The sequence below is a fragment of the Drosophila guanche genome, unplaced genomic scaffold (assembly GCF_900245975.1).
Source record: "Drosophila guanche unplaced genomic scaffold, DGUA_6, whole genome shotgun sequence".
Taxonomy (NCBI): Eukaryota; Metazoa; Arthropoda; class Insecta; order Diptera; family Drosophilidae; genus Drosophila; species Drosophila guanche.
This window is the reverse complement of record NW_022995755.1, coordinates 295,132-314,562: the sequence shown is the minus strand read 5'-3', so window position 1 is coordinate 314,562 and position 19,431 is coordinate 295,132. Positions and strand designations below refer to the sequence as shown.

Sequence of the window (19,431 nt, the reverse complement as noted above, 5' to 3'; positions counted from 1 at the left end):
AATGGCAATGTTTCTCCTTCCACTGTTATTGCTGCTGCTGCTGCTGCTGCTGCTGCATTTGGCTGTGCACCTCCCACACAGTAGATACTACGTACGGAGTGTAGGATCCGTAAAATGTCTCTAAGAAGTCAGAAGGCATAAATTACATGCAGGTAAATTAAAATGGAATTTATAGCATACTTTGTGGCGCACATCTATTTGCAGAGATGCTTCCTGCAGGGGCAGCTGGAGCAGGAGCTGCCTGGTTATTGATTTGATATTGCGGACAACAAAAGCCAACAGCCAAGACAGCTGCCAGTGACAGGGCAAATGCACGATGAGATCATTGTGGTTTGATATGGTTTAGGAAAGAGTAAAGAACACCAAGACAAACCTGCCAGCTAGATGGCTTAATAATCACACAATTAGTTGCCAGCTTTGTCCTACACTTACGCACAATAAATGTATTTTTAGCACTGCTGCAATTGCTCTACGCCCAAGTTCAAGTTCGTTGACTTCTTCGACTCTTTACGGATCCCAATAAAATGCATTTCATTTGCAAAAGCTTTCAATTCCACGCCTACACCAAAAGCAAACAGCAACCCAGATATATCCCCAGAGCTTAGCTCTTTTTACCACACAATATCTCTTTAAGCGTTTTTCTTTCAGACTCCACTTTGTTGCACCAATTAGACTAATGAAAGCAATTATGCATTTTGCACACAGATACACACACACACACACACACACACACACACACACTGATGCACTGCGCACACTAGCCTGGTGAGTGCATAACATGTCAAGTAGAAACAAAGTCCATTTGGTTTATTAATTTACCATACGACAAAATAATTAATTACTGTCACGCCTTTAAGTTGCTTTTGCCATGTCGCCCCAGCCCCAGCCCCAGCCCCAGTCTCAGTCGCCAGTCCCAGTCCCAGTCCCTAGCCGCCTCCTCTCTGCCTCTGATTTCTGCTGTCTTTGCCGTCTGTCTTGTCTATGTGGCAACTTAACTCGCTCCACTTTTTCCAACATGCATATTTTCACTTTGTTGTGTGTTTATTTAAACTTGGCAAATGAATTTAAAACAATCATCGCACATACACACTGGCGGAGAGGGCGAGCAGGAGAGCGGGGTAGGCCGAGTGCTGTGTGGACTCCTTTCCCCCTGCTGACAAGTGGCAGAGACAGAGGCAGAGGGGGAGCCTAGGCCCAGGCCCAGGCCCAATGATGTCAACATGACTGCAGCGCTGTGACACATGGCAAAACAAGCCCAAGAAGTCGAGGCTGGCCCCGACTCGGGGCACACACGTACAGCCAGGGCCACAGAGCCAGAGCGAAAGAGCCAGAGCCAGTGAGACCAGACCAGACCAGCGATGCCAGCGATGCCGACGCCATTAACAACGCCAAATGCGACGCCATTTGTGAAACAAGCAACACCAACAACAACAGCAAATTGCAACGGCGGCGGCGTTGGCGGCGCAACGTGAAAATTGCATTTGCCACAACGAAGAAGGCGACGGCCTCCGCTGTTGGCCATTATGAAGATTTTTTCCGTTGCACTGCATGTCTAAACAAAGCCAAATGAGTGTTTCTCTTCCACTCTAGCACTCTTGCCCCCCCCCTTCCACACGGCGCCCTGTGCGCCCCCAGGGTTAGAGGGAGAGAGCGAGGCAGAGGCACTAATCGCAATGTTGTCCACAGCCCCACAACCTCAACATGTGGCAGAAAAAACAGAAAAAAGCGGCAGAAGAGAATCATAATAATTTTCAAGAGCCACGCGGAGCGGGGCATTAAGTTATGAAGATGCCCTACGCTTGGCAGTAGGTCGTGAACCGGGACTCGAGCCGAGCAGGGGTCAAGGAACAGTCAAAGGTTCCTGTGCGGATTGAAAGACGTGGACGTGACTTGGATAGTTGTTCTGCTCTTTCTAATTGGAAAGTGCTGCAGGGGGTAGGCAGAGGGACAGCCTGATGTGCCTTGTGCCTGATGGATTGCTCCTCTCAGAATGTTCCCCATGCCATCTAGAAAGTGGGAAAAGTTCCATTGAAGATCGAGAATATTCATATCTGATTGATGAATTCGGGCCATGTTCTTAGAAGGTATTTCTTTCCTCTTCTTGTAGCGCATCGCGACTTCGACTTGTGCCGCCACCATAAACATGCCACACACTAAGCGCCGTTGCAACATGACTCGCTGACAACAATGCAACTCTTTCACCGCTGCTGCTGCTGCTGCTGCTGCTGCACCTACATACAGTGCCCCTCCCCCCTGCACTCACTCAACAACCACCTCATTTCTCGCACTATGGCTTCCTTTGGCCATTTTTGCCATGGCTTAACATTTCGCGCTTTGCGCAGTCTTTTTTTTCGGGGGTTGCAACGGCAACAGCAACGGCAACGGCAACGGTTGCCAGCAATACGTAGGCCCAAAACGGAGCCAGACAACAGCGAAGGCCGGAAGAAAATTGCATGTAGTGGCAGAGTGGCAGGGGCAGCGGCAGCGGCAGGAGAATGTGAAACGGGAATGAGAACGGACCGACCTGGGGCATATGGGCATATGGGCACATGGAGCACATGGACACATGTGGCTGGCTGTTCGAGTAGGCGGAGCACGCGAAAATGAAACTTTTTTTGTTGCTGTTGTTTCTTTCTTTCTTTCTGTGGTGTTTGCCCGTTGGTGTTGCTGCTGTTCGTTGCCTTGGTTGCAAGTGCTGCTGTTGTTGTTGTTGCCTGTCTGCAATGCGCGCCAAATGTAAACAAAATATTCGCGCGCCTGCCATAATTATGGCAACAACACTTGCAACAACAGCAACAGCAATCAGCAATAAGCAACCAAGCATTGCCCTCAATGCTGCCGCTGTCTGGCTGCCTTTTGTTTTTTGGTTGGCCAGTCGCCGCTGCTGCTGCTGCTGCTGCGCTTAACCCAGCCCCAAGTTGCAGTTCCCCTCCCTGTCACCCTGCCACACTGGCATGCACTTCATTAGCACCATCATTGGAGTCGTCGTTGTCGTCGTCGTTGCGGTCTTATTAGGGGTATACGATGACTTGGACTGGGTCTGAGTCCGGGCACTGGGGGTTTGGTTTCTTGACGACATCGTCGCCATTTGCCGACACATATCCGTCATGGCCGCCTCGCAATACACTTGTTAATTATTTCAATTGAACAAACCCTCCCCGCTCTTTCCTACATGCAATAAAATGTTGTAGAGGATTTTGGGTGATAAATCAAATTGCCAAAACATTGCATTATCTCAAATCGAAGTCTTTGAATACGAAATTAAAGTTTCAAACGCATGTCGAAAAAAAAAGGAACACAGAGAGGCAGAGAAAACGAAAGAAAACAATTTCCCTAATGCGTTGAAAAACTGTTAATGGCATTAAGCCGGGGACAACGGAATCAGTCAAGGATATGCAGGCCCGACAACAGTCGCTCGTCGCTCGTCGCTCGTCGCCCGTCGTCTGCCGAGGCTGGGAAAGTCGAGACGCTGCCGCCGGGCAAACATGAGTGATGCGCCGATTTAAACGGCAATTCATCAATGTCAGCTAAGAGCCAAGGGGGAAGGGTGTACGTGGGGGTGTGGGTGTGTGTTGGGTGTGTGGGTGGTTGTGCTGGGCTAATGCCGCTTCCGCTGCTTTCCTTTGCTTTCCCTTGCCCGGAGGGGTGGGTGTGTGTCGGGCCACCATTTTAAACTGTGCTAACTTGGATTGCTCCTGTGCGGGGCAGACTCAACTTTAATTTCCGATTTGCTTGCTTATCGCTCTCCTCTAGCCAGAGTCTGGACAGGGTCTGGGCGTTGGTCAGCGCCGCTTGCTGGTCGTTAGCTTTGGCCACACACATTTACAAAATTCCATTAAGATTTTTATCATTTTACATACGCAGCAGCCGCAGCCGCAGCCACAGATACTGCCCAAGTACCCAAGGAAAAAAGTCCCCCAGCGTCCAGCAGCTAATGGCCAAGGAACGTAGTTTGAACTTCCTTGACCGACGAGCATAAAATCTTATAGTTTTGTTTTTCCCTCCATTCGGTCAAGTCAACCCTTCGGTGTACCTTTGGCATCCTTTTTTGTGTGCTCCCCTCAAAGGATATTCCTGAGTCGTTCTGCTTAACATAAAGTGGCGCATAACAAATCTGTTTATTTGTATTACACATCCGTTGGATTGGACTCGACTGGACTTCCGCTAGGCAGATCTCCGAGGCAACTTTGAACTGCAGTTTGAATAGTTTTTGCCTTTGGCAATTTATTTTTAGTGCCGCATTCAGGACAGGGGCCGAGGCCGTTTAGCCAAGCTCTTTGATGGCCCCAAATGGAAATCTAATTGGACGCGATGACCGAGCAAAGGAGCTGCTTTCAAAGGGTATTCAAAGGGTATTGCTGGGGTCTTAGAGTGAATGGACTGCGGATAAGGACTTCGATTGAGTCACGCAGTTGAGGTTTGCCAAGTGGTTGCCCTCCCATGCGGACCACCACACAATCTTGTTTGCATTTCCCACCCTAATGGCCATATAATCAGGGTTCCAATGGCGCCTCGCCTCGCCGTGCTATCGTTTACATCATCGTGCACCCCATTGACGCAAGCCATTCATTGGGAGGGAGCCCATGAGGTAAGGTAATCTTATCAACCTGCCACGCCACGGAACAAAAAAAAAATACCCACTAACTACGACGAGGAGCCCTCCCTCTCGCGCTCTTATCACTTGAAGCGGCAGCAGCAGCACTGCTCTGCGACTGGGGGGTGGGGCTAGGCCACTGCCTAGGCAGCCAGTCAGAGATTCCCGTGGAGATCCCGATAACATCTCTGACGTGTGTGCGCCCCATTGGCCGGAATCTATGGGGGTGGGGGGCTGTAGTTTTGGACTCACCGTTAAATGCTGAAACAGCCACGCTCTCAATATGTTGGTTGCTACTTTTGGGAAAATGCCACGTTTCTTTTGGTTCTTTTTGCCGCTCGAGTCGTCGTCCTCCTCGCCGGTGCCCTCGCCACTTCCTATGCTGGCGTTGCTGGCATCACCTGGAGAAAAGGGAAAATAGAATAGGGAAGAAAGATGAGTACACTGTTCGGATGTGTTCTATGTGCTCTATGCCTATGCCTATGTCAATGTTGTCCCAGTTCCACACTCTGGCTCAGCGTCCATGGGCGGAGGAGACTTCTCTGCTCTGTTGTTGTTTGCTCTGCTGGTTTATGGCTGTTTGTCAAGTGGGCATAAAATTACTTTACTAGCCATAACGATAATCATATGGATGACATTGTTTGTGGCTGCCGTTCAAGACACTGCAGGTCACCGCACTGGATCTCTCAGGCCTTAGAGTCAGTCTCTGCCTGCGACTTGCTCTTGGTCTTGTTTAGAAACAAAATTAATATTTGTCAGGGGTCGGCTGTTTGGGGACTGCTGCTACTGGAGCTGAGGCGCTGAGGCTGAAGCTGCTTTGGTAATGTTCGTGCATAATTTTTGGTTAATTTAAATTTTCGAGGCTTTTATCTTTTGTTTGCCTTGGCCAAATGCCTTTCCCTTCTAATACTCCCACCACTACTACCCGAGCGTTTCCGCTTTTGGTCTTTGTTTTCCCTCTCATCATCGTCATCATCATCAGCACTAGATCTCATTTTGGATTTTGTGTATTTTTGTTTAATATTAAGTATGTTATTTGTGTGTTTACCTAAAGTTTTAGTTACACTTAAGTAACTCAAATGTTTCTCAAACAGGAAGCCCAAATCGCTGCGCAAATGCAAACAAAATAAACCAGAGACCCGAGCCCGAGCCCGAGCCCGAGCCCGCTCCCAGCCTATCTATGCTCAGAGATTGCATAATTTCACGCTGCTCGGCATACCCTTGGTCTGCATTCCATCCCCATCATCATCACCATCGCCATCGCCCATGATCATCATCAGCCTCATCAGATTTCGGGCCAAAACAAATATTTCCCAACACCAAACATGGTGCGTCGCCTACGAGTGAGTGTCCAACCTGGTAGCAGCCATAAGGCGAAGCACTGCCACTGCCATTTCCTTCTTAGATCGCTGTGGTTCCTCGAGTGGTTCATAAATTTTCCATGCTTTATCTTTGGCACAACACCTTTGGCATTTGCTTTCGCTCCACCTTCACTTTGGCTGCTTTTCATTAATTTTTCAGTTAACTCATTCATTAATTTTCACACTCTGGACGAAAAGTCTGTGCACAGTAGCAGCACACACACTATCGGACTGCCACAGACGCAAACACGGACGGACGGACATGGTGGCAGACTTCACGCCATTTTGCGTAAACCGGAAGTTCGTTTTGATTTATTTAGTCGCCGATGGAGACGCTCGCTCATTCGTTCGGGCAGACGGTGCGGGGTGGAGGGGTGTGTGCATGATTTTCTAAACATACCATAAAACAAGAGCTGATGTTGGGCATACCAAATAAAAATTAAACACAACCAAACACAAACCAGAGGAACATTCAACGATAAAGAGCAGCACACTGGATACCCTCTTGAATGGGTTGGGGATGGGGAAAGAATTCTCATATTTGACCCGTAACAGAGCCACTAGCCAAATCAGTGGACCCCACCACCGGAAAACCCTAGAAAAAAGCGCATTGCATTAAAAGTTGTGAAATTAATTTACCAGAAACACCCGAAAAGAAAAAAGAAAAGGCCAAACAAAAGAAGTTCCCAAAACAATCACTTGTTGGACCCTTTCTAGCGCCTCACTCGCTCCGCTCTCTGGGCTTGCATAATTTAGCAATTATGGAAATGCGTCGCCCCCCAATGAGATAGGAGCTGAATGACCAACCGAATGTGGCCAAATCGGAGAGCGACCCCGAGCAGGCGGAGGAGTCCATTACGGAGAAGTGGCAGAACAGATGCGCCGCCCGCTCTACTGGGCTTATCGAACTCTCTCTCTCTCTCTCTCTGTGCTTCTCTCTCTCCCTCGCAGTCTCTCAGTCTGTTGCTGTGAGCTGCACTTTAGCCGGGCCAACAACGCATTGAGCAACTAGCTGCTGGCACTTAACAACTTCATTAAAAGTTGTTTATGATCCTCGAAATTGATTATTCCACTCGTACGGAAAGCGGAGACGAGGCTCCAGAGTCGGGGCGAGTGGGGAGAAGGCCACGGAGGAGGCCACGGACTGTGGCACTCAAATCGCGACGGGCGCGCGCTTAAGAAAACATGAAATTGATTAATGCATTTGCCTGCAACATGGTCAGGAGATGGAGTTGCAAATGGAGTTGGGGCATCGACTGCGACTGCGACTGCGACTGCAACTGAAGATGGGCATGGGATGCCATGCACTGGGACTGAGACTGTGACTGGGACCAGGCCGGTATCTGCTGGTGATATGTAAATTCCTTCAAGTGGATTGCACTTTACGCCGACGACTCTCGATGCGCCGCGCCTTGCCGCTCCGCCTCTCCTCACTTTCAGCATTTCAAAGTAATTTCTGTGTGCGTTTTTTTGTTGTGTTTTTGGTTTGGATTGGTTCGCATTTCGGTGTGGTGTGTGCTCCCATTTCCATTTCCAGATCCAGATCCAAACACAATTAATCTTTGGCAAGAGCCGCATCTTCGTCCCGATAGCCCCTCGATTGCCACGCCACTGCTGCTTATTATTGTTATAATAACGATGTGCAAAAGCACTTGTGCCACTTGAGCGGTGCACTCGTGTAACAGGGAGATTAGTAGGACGGAGGCCCAGTGTCCGCAGAGGATCGGTGCGTATCTGGCCGCCAAGTGCCTCGGGATGGGTTTGGGATTCGGGTTTGAAGCTTTTTCCAAAGTGCTTTTCGCTGTACCCGCCGCACGGGCTGTGCGAGACGATAAAGCCGCCTGCATTTTTCTTTTAATTGAATTGTTAAGCGCAGCGCAAAACTTAATTAATTTCCACTATAACTTTGTCGACTTTATGGGGGCCCAACTGGAGCTCCCCCAGCCGCCAGCTTCTGGCTCCGATTCTGGCCGCCTCCCCCCTCGATTCCCAATAAGTTGTTGCTGCTGTTTCGTGGATGGATGGAGGGTGCAAGTGCGGGCCGAGGGGAGTGGGAAATAAATTTGATGCCGTCGCAATTTTCGTTGCCATTTCTATCGTGGGCGGCGGGGTTGCTTCTTGTGGCAAGCATTTTTATTTATTATTGGCTTAAAGGACGAAGGATGCAGGAACCAAAGACGCCATTTCACAGGCAGACAGACAGACATGTGTGTCTGTGTTTCTCTCTCTGTGTGTGTGTGTGTGTGTGTGTGTGTGTGTGTCGGTATTGTTGCAAGAAAATAGTTTCCACAGTTGTTGGTGGACTCTGTGCCCTGCTTGCCACATTTTCATGTTTGTTTTCTGTACTCCCTACTTTCCTCCTTTTTTTCTCTGTTGTATTTTTTTGTTGCCTTCTACAATTGCGCAAAATTCCAATTTGCAGTAAATTTTGCGATTTTTCCTTTATACGGACATACAAAACATTTTTAGTTTCCTGCTGGCTTTTCCTTCCCACTTTTTCCAAGGGAATGCAATTACAGAGTAAAGCTGACAAAACCCCAAAATGTTTGGAGAAGAGAGAAAGGAGCGGAGGTTGAGGCTAGTTCCTCGATTGATTAAGATTTCTGTGGAGCAAAGGCAAAGGGGGAACTCCTGCTAAATCCTCTTGGACTTCAATTAGGTTGCAAAATGTTTGTTTTTTATATGGAATTCGAGGAATAAATGTACACAAATAAATATCTGCAGATTCTGCATTAAATTCAATAACAAAATGCACTTTCCGGACAGCAAAAACAAACAAATTGCTTTTCCAACGATACAAGAAACAAACAGAGAGAATGAAATGGAAATAGAGAATGTTTTCCCCACTCTTCTCGCATGGCAAAATATTTCGAAACTACTTGAAGGAGGAGGGCAGGGCAGGGGGAAATCGGAGCAGTTTTCAATTAGTTTTTAAATAAACTTTTCCTCACAAAATGAAAAATGCCAAATGCTCTGCTCTGCTCTCGTCTTCCCCGCCACTCACCAAGAAAACTTTCCATTTTCCATCGAGTGTGAGTTTTTCCCATTTCAAACTGCTTTTGCGCCTGGCACAGGCGTCTTTCAGGGGCCTCGGCATCAGGCATTTGTTTATACAAATCCATGCCAATCGTCTGTCAATCATTTTCCAATAGGAACGCACCGAATCGGGCCCGGGTACGGGTACGGGTACGGACACCACAGAACATGGCGGAAGTCTGCTTAGGCTCAGCCACATGGACCGGCCCCTGTGCTCGAGTGCTTTGCCGGTGCCTGGCACTGGTCTGGGCCCGGCCGTCGACCAACTAACAACTAATTGAGTTCTGCTTTAAATGATAATAAACAGCAGCCGGGGCAGGAACAGCAGCAATTGTCTATTAGGGCACGGCACTGGTACGTGCAGATTGCGACTTGTGTGTGCCGACTTGGGGTCGGGTCGGGCCGGTCGGTAATTGAATTCAAAACATGTCAAAAGAAATCCACCAGAAACGCCTTGGGTGGCCACTCCAGCAGCAGCAGAAACAGCAATCTTGGGTGAACGTTTGTCACCGAAGAGCTCCAAGAGGCCCAATACCCATTCCATCCCATCCCATCCCAGCTTCAGCTTCAGCTGCAGCTCAGCAAACACTTGAGCCAGCTGAGCCAGTGTGTTGTGTGCTGCTCAAGTGTAGGCAAAGAAGCTGCGCTTGAGCTGAGCCTCCAAGTTGAGCACTTCAGCAGCCACACACATGGCTTACGAAAGCCAAAGAAGAAAAGGGCGTCATCATCACCAGCTACACCAACAACTCGGCGATTGTCAAGTGGGTGGCTGACTGAACAGCAAACACTCGAGCCGGTATCCAAAGTGAGACCTCCAAAGGTGTTGGCGCGCTTATTAGCCACCAGCTCGGCCTGACCAGCGGGCCATGATTTATGTGCCTGCATTTGTTGGCTTTGACGCGTTTAATTGAATTGAATCTGTGGGCCGGCAAACAGTGATAAAGATCTGCGATTAATCTAACTTTAGTCGGGATCAGCAGTGACAATTATACGCGAGTGCACGAGTACAGAAATGATCGGCAAATTAATAAAGCTCTAGCCAGAGTGTGAGTGTCTCGGTTGCGACTTAATTGAACATTGAATAATGTGCCACGTTGAACTCTGCTCTGATCGGGATGCCAATTGGCATGATCTATTGACTGCAAGTGAGCCTCCAGTCTGTGCCATTTTGATGGTCAATTTTCATGTGCGAATCCCAGAAACAGGATGAATAAACTGCAAATTATCAGAGGCCACAGAATGATGATGGATCACCCAATCGCGCAACGCCATAAAACGGCAACAAGTCAATAAGAACAACAACAACCTCAGCTCGGCCAGACTCCAAAGTCAATAGCAATTTTTGTGGCCATTTTTTTTTTTGGTTGTGAGTAGAGGAGAGTGGACCGGAGAGGAGAGGAGAGAGCTGGAGTACAGCAGCAGCACACACAAAAAACAGTTTGAAGTATTAACACAAAAGCCGCTTTGGCTTTGGCTTTTGGCTTTGTCCCTCTCCCCCTACCGCTCCAGTCTGATACGATATGTACGTGTACATATGGAGAGGCTTTTTATGGAGGATTTGTGTGATCCGCTGCAATATTTTGAGCCCCGGCAAACCAGGCGAACCAGGCAAAAGCCAGCAAACGGCCACGGCCAACGGGGCATCATCATTGTCGGCTTGTTGCATTGTTTTGGGCCGGCGAACAACCAAACAACCAAACAACCGGGTGGAAAAAAATGAGAATAATAATAAAAATAATAATAATGTTGCAAAACAAAACAAAAAAGCAAAGCTGTGGCTGGTAGTTGCTGCTGCTGCTGCTGCTGCTGCTGCTGCGGGATGCTGCAACATGTTCATGCCTCATTATTTTCGTACGGATTTTTGCGGTTCGCTTGGATCATGAGAGGCCGAAGCAGCCTTGGGACCCGTTGGATCTGGGACTCGACTTTGGTTCTCAGGCTGCTGCTGCTGCTGCTGCTGCTGCTGCCAATGTCTGGAGCTGTTCCATTCATTCAATAGGCTTGTGCTTTCCAGCCTCAAATTGCAAAAAGTTTATTAAAATTCCAAGCCAGGCAAAATACAGAAAAGAGCCAACACATGTTTTCACGCCTACCCACAGAAAAAGTCGAACCAAAAACATGGCTTAAGAGAGAGAGAATGAAAAAGTTGTCGGAGGCAACCGCCTTATATGCAGATTAGCCGAAGTCGTAGTCTCAGGTCCCAAGTCGTCTCTCATTCCCTCCACATACATAAATGCAAAATCAAATTATTCAAATTCAATTATTGTCAATTTTATTTATTATTAATGCGCATAATTGTCAAATTTGCCAAATTTATGAACCTCTTTCGAGCGACACACACACACACACACACACAGAGACAGAGGCAGAAACCCACCAATCTCGTATATCGTTCATACTTGTATGCATAGTAAGTGTGTCTGTTTGTATGTATGAGGGAGCTGTATGCAAATGCCAGGCACCGCAGATACCGCCTGGACAGGATTGTCTCTTTTTTCTTGGTGTGCGCCTCGCGCTCAATCCGCTCGAATTTATGAGACATGTTGAAATGCATCTCACCTTGATTATGTGGATGTGCATGTGCATGTGCCCCCCCTCCGACTCCGACTCCGACTCCGACTGCGACTGTGATTGAAACTGAGCCTCAGACTGAGGTCTGAGGTCTGAGCTGTGAGCTCTGAGCTCTGAGGTCTCTGTGCTCTGAGCTGATCTGCCACCAAGGGAGTCGTTGGGTCTCTGCCATTGGCTGAGGCTTGTCCCGCCGCTCACAGCTCACAGCTCACAGCTCCGAAGATTAATGGCAGCGGGTTTAATTTGTTTTTGGGTGTTCTCCCCAGCGGAGTGTTAGGCTTCGGGAGTGGGCTGCAGCTCTGGGCTCTCGGATTCATTATTCTTTATGCACTCGCATTGACACCTTGCATGCAGCAGGGGAGTGCTGGAGCGCAGGTGACTGACTTGGGCTGAATCTGATTCCATTGGACTTGGGCCCTGGTTCGTACCATGAACCATTCCTTTCTGCTGTTTTTCTTTGCCTCTACTTGATGTATATTTTCTCTCATTTTTTTGTATTATTTTCTACATGATATTAAGCAATTCATAAGCGTGTAATTTCGTTTAGCGTACAACCACAAAACAACAAAAAATGAGGCAACAAAAAATGGAATGTCTGCAGTTGATTTTTGACATCAAAATTGCAGTCGCGGCAAAAGTCAAGGCGGGCCGGGCCCCACAGCACCAACGGCAACTCAGACAGACATTTGGGGATGTTACCCTTCTTCTTCCCCTTCAGCTTCCTTCCTGCCCCTTGGCCCTTCCCCTGCCTACTTCCCCGTTCTGCTGCTTCCTGGGTTGTCCTCTCTTTATCCAATTTTTGTTTTTATTTTGTCTTTTTTTTCTTAATAACACACTGGAAATGTTTTTTTAACAGCATGAAAATTATAACGCATCAGTCACGAAACACGAAGACTACAACGAAACTTTGTATGTTGCACTCCCCCCCCCCCTCCCACAGCCAGCCACAGCCCCTCCTAGTGATTCCGCTGTGCATGTGAAAATCTTTCAGCGCCCAAGTGCAAAAAACGTTTTTCGCTCCTTCTCCTTGTCTCTGTGTGTCTGTTACCCCATTTTGTGCAGCTTTGTCGGCCATATTGGAGGGGAAAAGTCAGGCAGACGAGTGAGCGAGCGAGGGAGAGATATGACAGACAGAGAGGGACCACGCAGAAAGAGACAGCGAGAGGGCGAGCAAAAAAAAAAGCGCACTTTTTACCATCCAACAAAATGGTTTATTAACTTGAAAATAAGGCTCGGGGAAGGAAAAGCCCTCAAAATAGAAAACTAAAAAAAGTCTGGAAAAATGTTCCGCACTCGCTTTCCGTTTTAGAATATGCAAATGAAGTGAAATAACAACAGAACAAAAACGGCATAAATTATAAAAAAGAGCAGAGACTCCAAATGAACAACAGAATCTAGAGATTCGATGGGAGATGGCAGAGATGCCAGAGATGGCAGAGATGGAGAATGGGATGCGAGATGAATCTCTGACTATTGGGGGACCGCTCGGCAACTGTCTAATAATAATGAAATATCTCCAGCTCGAGTCCCAATTTCAAGAGGGAAGAGGGCAGACCAGAGCCCGCTTGTAAAGATATGTTTGCCGCTGCTGCTGTAGTTATTTATGTTCCATCCACTAATTTCGAATTTGAATCTTTTGCTGTGACCTTTCGTGCCTACCACGCCAGATCGATGCGAGTGGCGAGTGTGTGGATGTATTTCTTTTATTTTTTTTCTTAATTTTGAAAGCGTATTAAATTACATATACTCGCAGAGGGAGAGCCAGAGGCCCCCTGCCCCTGCCCCTGCCCCCGGACCCCTTAAGCGGCAACAACCAAATTGAAACAAGAATTTCAAGTATGTTTAACCCAAAACACAGCACACACACAGACACAAGCGAAACTCGGAATCAGAATCAGAAACCAAAACTGAAAACTGAAAACAGAAAACTGAAAACTGAAAACCGAACCGAGAGAAGAGTCAAAAACAGGCCTCCTCCTGTTCTGGCATGGGCATGCCTGGGCTTAAAGTATTTCACAGGAAATCTTCGGAAACGAAATGAAACGAAACGAAACCCCAACAACAATATGTTCTACACATTTCTCTTCCCCGTCCCCTTCCCCGTCACCGTCCCAATCTTCTTTCGCTGCTGGGTGTGTGAGAAATCGAAATCCCAAAAACTAAATCCTATAATGCCTTAAAGGGGCACACAGCACACACAGAGAGACCCGACCGAACCGAACCGAACCAAACCGACCAACCGACCCGCACTCCTCACGCACGGCTACATTTTGAAATATCTCTCCCTGGATGTGTGTGAGTGTGTTCGGTTTTGGTATTTATTTTTTTTGTTTCACATCCCCAGTCATGTCCCCCATACCATCATAGCATGCCCAAAGCCCCAGCCCCAGCCCCAGCCCCAGCCCCAGCCCGAACGATTCCCTCCATTCAAAAGTCACAGGGCAGGCCCTGGCCCTGGCACCGTCACAGGCACAGGCACAGGCACAGGGCCCGAGCGTGCGCTCACTCTATAATAATGATAAGATGGCTCTTAATCAGAAAATTTATATGCCCCGGCATTTAGTTGTTCGTTCTCTCGGGCCGCACGCTCACTCTCCCCAGCCAGAACTCAACTGGACGGATCCGAGCAGACTTGAACCGAACTGATGATGGGTTATGCTCGTTTATAATTATGGGTCCTGTCAGGGGCTAAATGAAAGCCGCATCTCAAACTCAAACTCACAAACTCAAACACTACAATTTTCAGTTTAGAGCCAGATCAAAGGAGTGAAAGAGAGATGCAGAGCGATGGACCGGACCTGCCTCCGTATGTCTTTCCCTGTCTTTGATGCTGAGTCTGCCATTTTGGCCCAAAAGTGGACCAAGGAACTTTCTGTTCCGGGGGCGTGTCACCTTCTTGCGCCTCCCGTTTTCATTTGATTCAAGCAATTAATGCAAACAAAAATATATTTTATAAAGAGAAACTTACCGCTGGCACTCGTTCCAAAGTTGTCTGAAAGTAGAACAAGCAGAGTGAGAATTAGATAATTATTTGGCCAAGAGCAACCTGTCTGTCTGTCCCACATAGCCCAGATATTTCTCAGCCCTAGCCACAATAAATCTTCCCGTATTTGCTGTGGCCCAAACACACACATAACATTTCAAAAACCCAAAGAAAAAAGATTGAAAAATTTCGTGCAGACTTTGACCGCAAATTGTTGTAGTCCCAGTCCCAGTGCCAGTGCCAGTGCCAGTGGTTTTTGTTGGATTTTGTGGGCTATAAAATATGAGATGTATATTCACACGCAGCATAGACCCAAGGGCAGGGCCAGGAAGGTTGAGAGCGTGAGCTGGGGCGAGCAATCAATCAAAACTATGTGAAGCCTGTGGAATCAGCGCCAAGTGTGAACCAGAAATATTTGGACCAAATCAAATGCAGCCTCACTCCCAGTCCCAGCAAAAAACCAAAAAGGTGTAGTCCATTCGTTTCGTTTCGTTTCGGTTCCAACTTTGTTATATATACTCGTATAAACATTTTAGTTTATTATTTTTATTCTGTTTATGGCTGGGAAACCAACATCCATATATCTTCTGTTTTATTTCTGATATTTTCGCACGCAAATCATTTTGGAGGATTTTTTTGTATGCTTGCGCCTCGGGCATTATGCAAATATCTCGATGGAGCTTAAGTATGTATAGAACATCCCATATCGGGCCGATCTTCAGTTGGGTTTTTGCTGAACTAATCTCTGGCTTAAGGCAGCGTCTCTCGTTCCCCGGCCACTCGGACTTTATTCTGGCTCCTCATCCACTTCCACATTCACGTCTGGCGGTGTCATTTAGTCAGTTTGTAATGACATGGCTAAGAGTATTTTGTGAACTTGGTTTGTCTGCTTCCCTGCCCTCTGCCCTCCCATCCCATGCCCTGTCCCCGATCCAGCTCAATTGCACCGCTGGCATCTTCCATCTCCCATCTCCCATCTCCATCTGCAGTGGACGCGTTCTTCTTGTCATTTAAGTCATCGAACACGCATTGGTACAATGTACATGGTGTCGGTGTCGGGTTTGTTGTCGTCTCTCCTTCTCCTTCTCCATTTCGTACTCCATCTCCATCTCCATCTCCATCTCCATCTCCTGCCCCATGGCCATTGCTATGTGTGGACGTCAGTGTCCTGGAACGGCCATTGCCAGCCAGCCAGCCAGTCAGTTCCCGTCTGCAGGCCCTGCTTCTGCTCCTGCTCCCAGCGCAGTTCATAAATAATCGTCTTAAGTTGATGGCAATGCGGTGACTGTCGACGATTGCTGGGTGGCACTCGCTGCAACTGATGGCCTGCCTCTATGGTTCTCAGCCTCGGCCCCAGCCGCAGATTAAGCCCGACTTCGATGGCCTGTCCAAGCCCCGCTTGAGTACTTAACATTGCATTTCGAAAACGAAAAGGAACAGCAAATGTACACGGGTAGCTCTCTGCAGTGCAGTGCCCAAAAGAAAGCACAGACACAGACACGGGTAACCGTTCAGATATTCCAAAAACGTTTCAATGAATGTCAGCAACGCATTGCTTCAATTTTTTCACCGTCTCCCCAGAGCCGCGCTCTCTTAACTCGCCAAAAAACAAAACAGAAAACTGAAAACTGAAAACTGAAAACAGAAAAGAGACGAAGAGTCAGCCAGCCAGCCAGTCAGCACTTTGGTCGTGTCTGATCCCATTTTAATATTCTAGATACTTAAATAAAATACGTGTCTGGCCTGGCCAACAAACGTTTATTGTTTGTTAATTGATTTCGCAGCAAAGTTCTCTGCCCTGCGCTGCTCTGCTCTGCTCTGCTCCTCTGGTTAAAATGCAAAGTGCAACTTTTCTCAAAATCGAAAACAAAACGAAGAGCAGAGCGGACCAGACCAAAGTACAGAGGAGAAGAAAGAAACTTTGCACAAGCCTCTGGCCTGAAACGAACTGAAACCGAACTGAACTTGTATTTGGTATGCAAAATTTGTTTGCCTTGCCTCTGGGCCAGGCCAGGCCAAGTCATCTTCCTCCGCCTCTACCTTTGCTCCTCCTCGGCCTCCTCATCTTCTTTGGGGGCTTTGGCTTTGGCGTTGGCTGTTGGCTGGTGCTGCTGTTGGGGCTTTGGCTTTTGGGCGCAATTAATTTGCAGACAGCGAAGCAGCCTTGAGGCTGCCAACAGTTGACAATTGTCAAGGACTGCGACAACTTGGCGGCAAGAGGCGACGTAGCCGCTCGTCTGCCTCGGCGGCCTCGTCGGCCCGTGGTTGCTGTTGTTGTTGTCTACTTTGGCCTGACAGCTGACAGTCGGCGGAGACTCGACGGAGATACTTTGTCTCTGTGTCTTGGACTTGGGTCATTTAACGGTAATTACCAAAACGCTCTTCGCACAAAAAGCTTTCCGCGAAACAGAAAACTCTTCTCCGGCCGCCCGGTACGGATGGAAAGCGCTTGCTTGCCTCTTCTAGGCCAGCTTTTCAGACACCACCAAAAGCCAAACAGCCGCCGCTCAAGTGCCGACAAAGCCGACCAAGTGAAGCATAAAAATGAAGCACCCAAAACGAAGAAAAACCTTTAGAAGAGCAGCCAGCCAAAATGGAAGAGGCAGCAGCAGCAGCAAAGGCAGAGGCAGAAGGCAGCCACACGATTTTCCATTTGGCCCAAACACAAAGTTGGGAGAGAGACAGTGCGACGAGACTCTCGAGCGCGACTCAAAGTCTATTTATGTGACTATTGAAGTGGGCCTTTCGGCTCTTCGGTTCTTCGGTTCTTCTGGCTGTTGCCCGCTTCAAAAACACAGTCCCAGCCAGCACACACATACTCCATAATATGTACTCCATCCAGCCTGAAGAGGCTGATGCTAAAGCTGAGGCGGCTTTGGCTTTGATTTTTGCTTGATTTCTTTCAAAATCGGGCGGCTTTGGATCCGCTGGAGCAAAATAGAGATGCAGAGCAGAGTCGTCGACTGGAGAGTGGAGAATCTCGGTCTCAAAAATGATGCTCGAGTTGTGTTTGTTGTTGCATGTGCATTGACTGTGACGCCATTTTCAGGCAGACAAACCCAAGAGTGGAGCGTATGCAAAAGAGAGACTCTGACTCTGAGGTTGGGACAGGCCCAGGCCCAGGCCCAGGCCCGAACCGAACATGTCCAAAGGTAAACCGCCAAAAGGATAATCAGCAACAATTTAGTATTATTACACCACGTTCGAAGCCATCGAAGAAGCACCCAAGCCAGCTCAGCTCAGCTCGTCTGTGGAGGAGATGGAGACCCAAAGGGAGGGGAGGGCAAGGGAGCTGGAGGCAGCCACACAAAGTTGTCTGTCAGAGCGCGGGGCTTTCTGTTCTCTTTCCGTGCTTCGTTCTCCCTCTTTAAGCCGGGTCCAGGTCCAGCCCAGGCTGAGCTCTCAAGTATGCATTTCAAAGAAAATCATTATTATCGATGCGGCTAAGGCAACGGCAACGGCAACGGCAACGGCAACGACTCCATGGATTTGGCTGTGGCCCAGGCCGCGGATGTGGATGAGCAAGAGCCAGGCAGTGCCTCAAGTTTTACCTTTTGGTATTTTCACGTAGTCGTAGATTGAGTTTCAATGGAAAAATGATTTGCAAATTGACTTTAACGAATTGCTAGAGTGAGCAACCTGCTGTTGGGGCATATGGCATGCTTTTTTCTCTTCTCTGGTTTGCTTTTGGGCATGTTATGGAATTTTGATTACAGCATTTGCTGGCCCAGAGGAGGAGGAGCAGGAGATCGCCTCTCTATTAGAAAAGAGTTGATGCTGAGGCTGAGGCTGAGGCTGAGGTTATGCCTGCATGTAATTGGCACGCATTTGGCTGGAGCCAGGGACTCTGAATACAATGCCAGTGCCGGGGAGTGGGAGTGAGAGTTGGAAACAACTGGGAGTCTCCTCTGGGCCACTGCCATTCAAAAGACAATCGAAGGCGTATGGCCGGGCCTGGCCTGGCCTGCTCTGAACACAGCCATGTCTGTCCCGATGCCATTTTGATGGCCATTTCATTGGCATTGGCCAAGTTTAGGGCCGCAGGCGGGCCTCAATGACGTCGACGTCTGATCCATGGCCGATCCATGGCGGCCGCTATCAGCCAGCCGCACTCTCCGAACCAGTTGCTGAGACTCAGACATGGACGGGACTCCACTCCACTCTAGTCGATCCCCGGCTGTTGGTTGCTTTTGGCCGTTGGGCGATGCCAGTTCGTATATCATTATAGAAATTACCTACTCTCTGCTCTATGGCAGCAGCAGCAACTCCGGCAACAGCAGCAGCAGCAGCCATTGTTAGTATTTTGCCATTAACGTTAACTCTTTGGCACAATCTGAGCCGGTTGATCTCTTGTTGGCCGCCACATCGATGGGGCAGCAGCAGAAATTAAAAGCAGCCAACCAACAACCAGCAAAAAGGCAGCAGCCACAGCCCAAGAGGCAACAAAAACTGTCAAGCGGAAGGCAAAGGCCGGGCACAAAAAATTGATGTTGTAAATTATTGAAATCGAATGGAAACGTTGACGTCAGTTGGTCGCCTGATGATACCTCAAGTCAGCTGATAGTGCATATCAGTGGTACACTTAGCAGCAGTAAGACAGTTACAGAGATACAGAGAAAGGAAATACTTACCAGGACTACCAAGGAAGACTGAGGAATACAGTCGCCTGGAGGCGTCTGCGTTGCGAGCATCGGCAGGTGAGGACCATTCTCTTCGACACCATCGTCCTGCAAGAGATAGAAAAAGCCGCGCATTAGTATTGTGACACAAATCTTATATTTTATAAAGCTTAATAATAAAAACAATGAAAGAATATAGTTCCCGCCTAAGCGCAGGGGAATTCCACTGTGTATTTGTCTATGCCAAAACATAAATTATATGTCCAC

The 19,431-nt window shown here is 48.2% G+C and overlaps 1 protein-coding gene across 3 annotated transcripts in view; it reads right to left on the bottom strand.

Annotated features, from left to right (window-relative positions):
• Positions 1–19,431, bottom strand: part of LOC117589829 (homeobox protein homothorax) — a 108,322-nt gene that overhangs the window by 5,669 nt on the left and 83,222 nt on the right. For all 3 annotated transcript variants that reach the window (XM_034282061.1, XM_034282060.1, XM_034282062.1), the window contains exons 9-11: positions 19,177–19,272; positions 14,531–14,554; positions 4,847–4,995 (exon numbers count right to left, since the gene is read on the bottom strand). In XM_034282061.1, the coding sequence (XP_034137952.1) occupies positions 4,847–4,995; positions 14,531–14,554; positions 19,177–19,272 (269 nt within the window). The remainder of the gene's footprint in view (positions 1–4,846; positions 4,996–14,530; positions 14,555–19,176; positions 19,273–19,431) is intronic.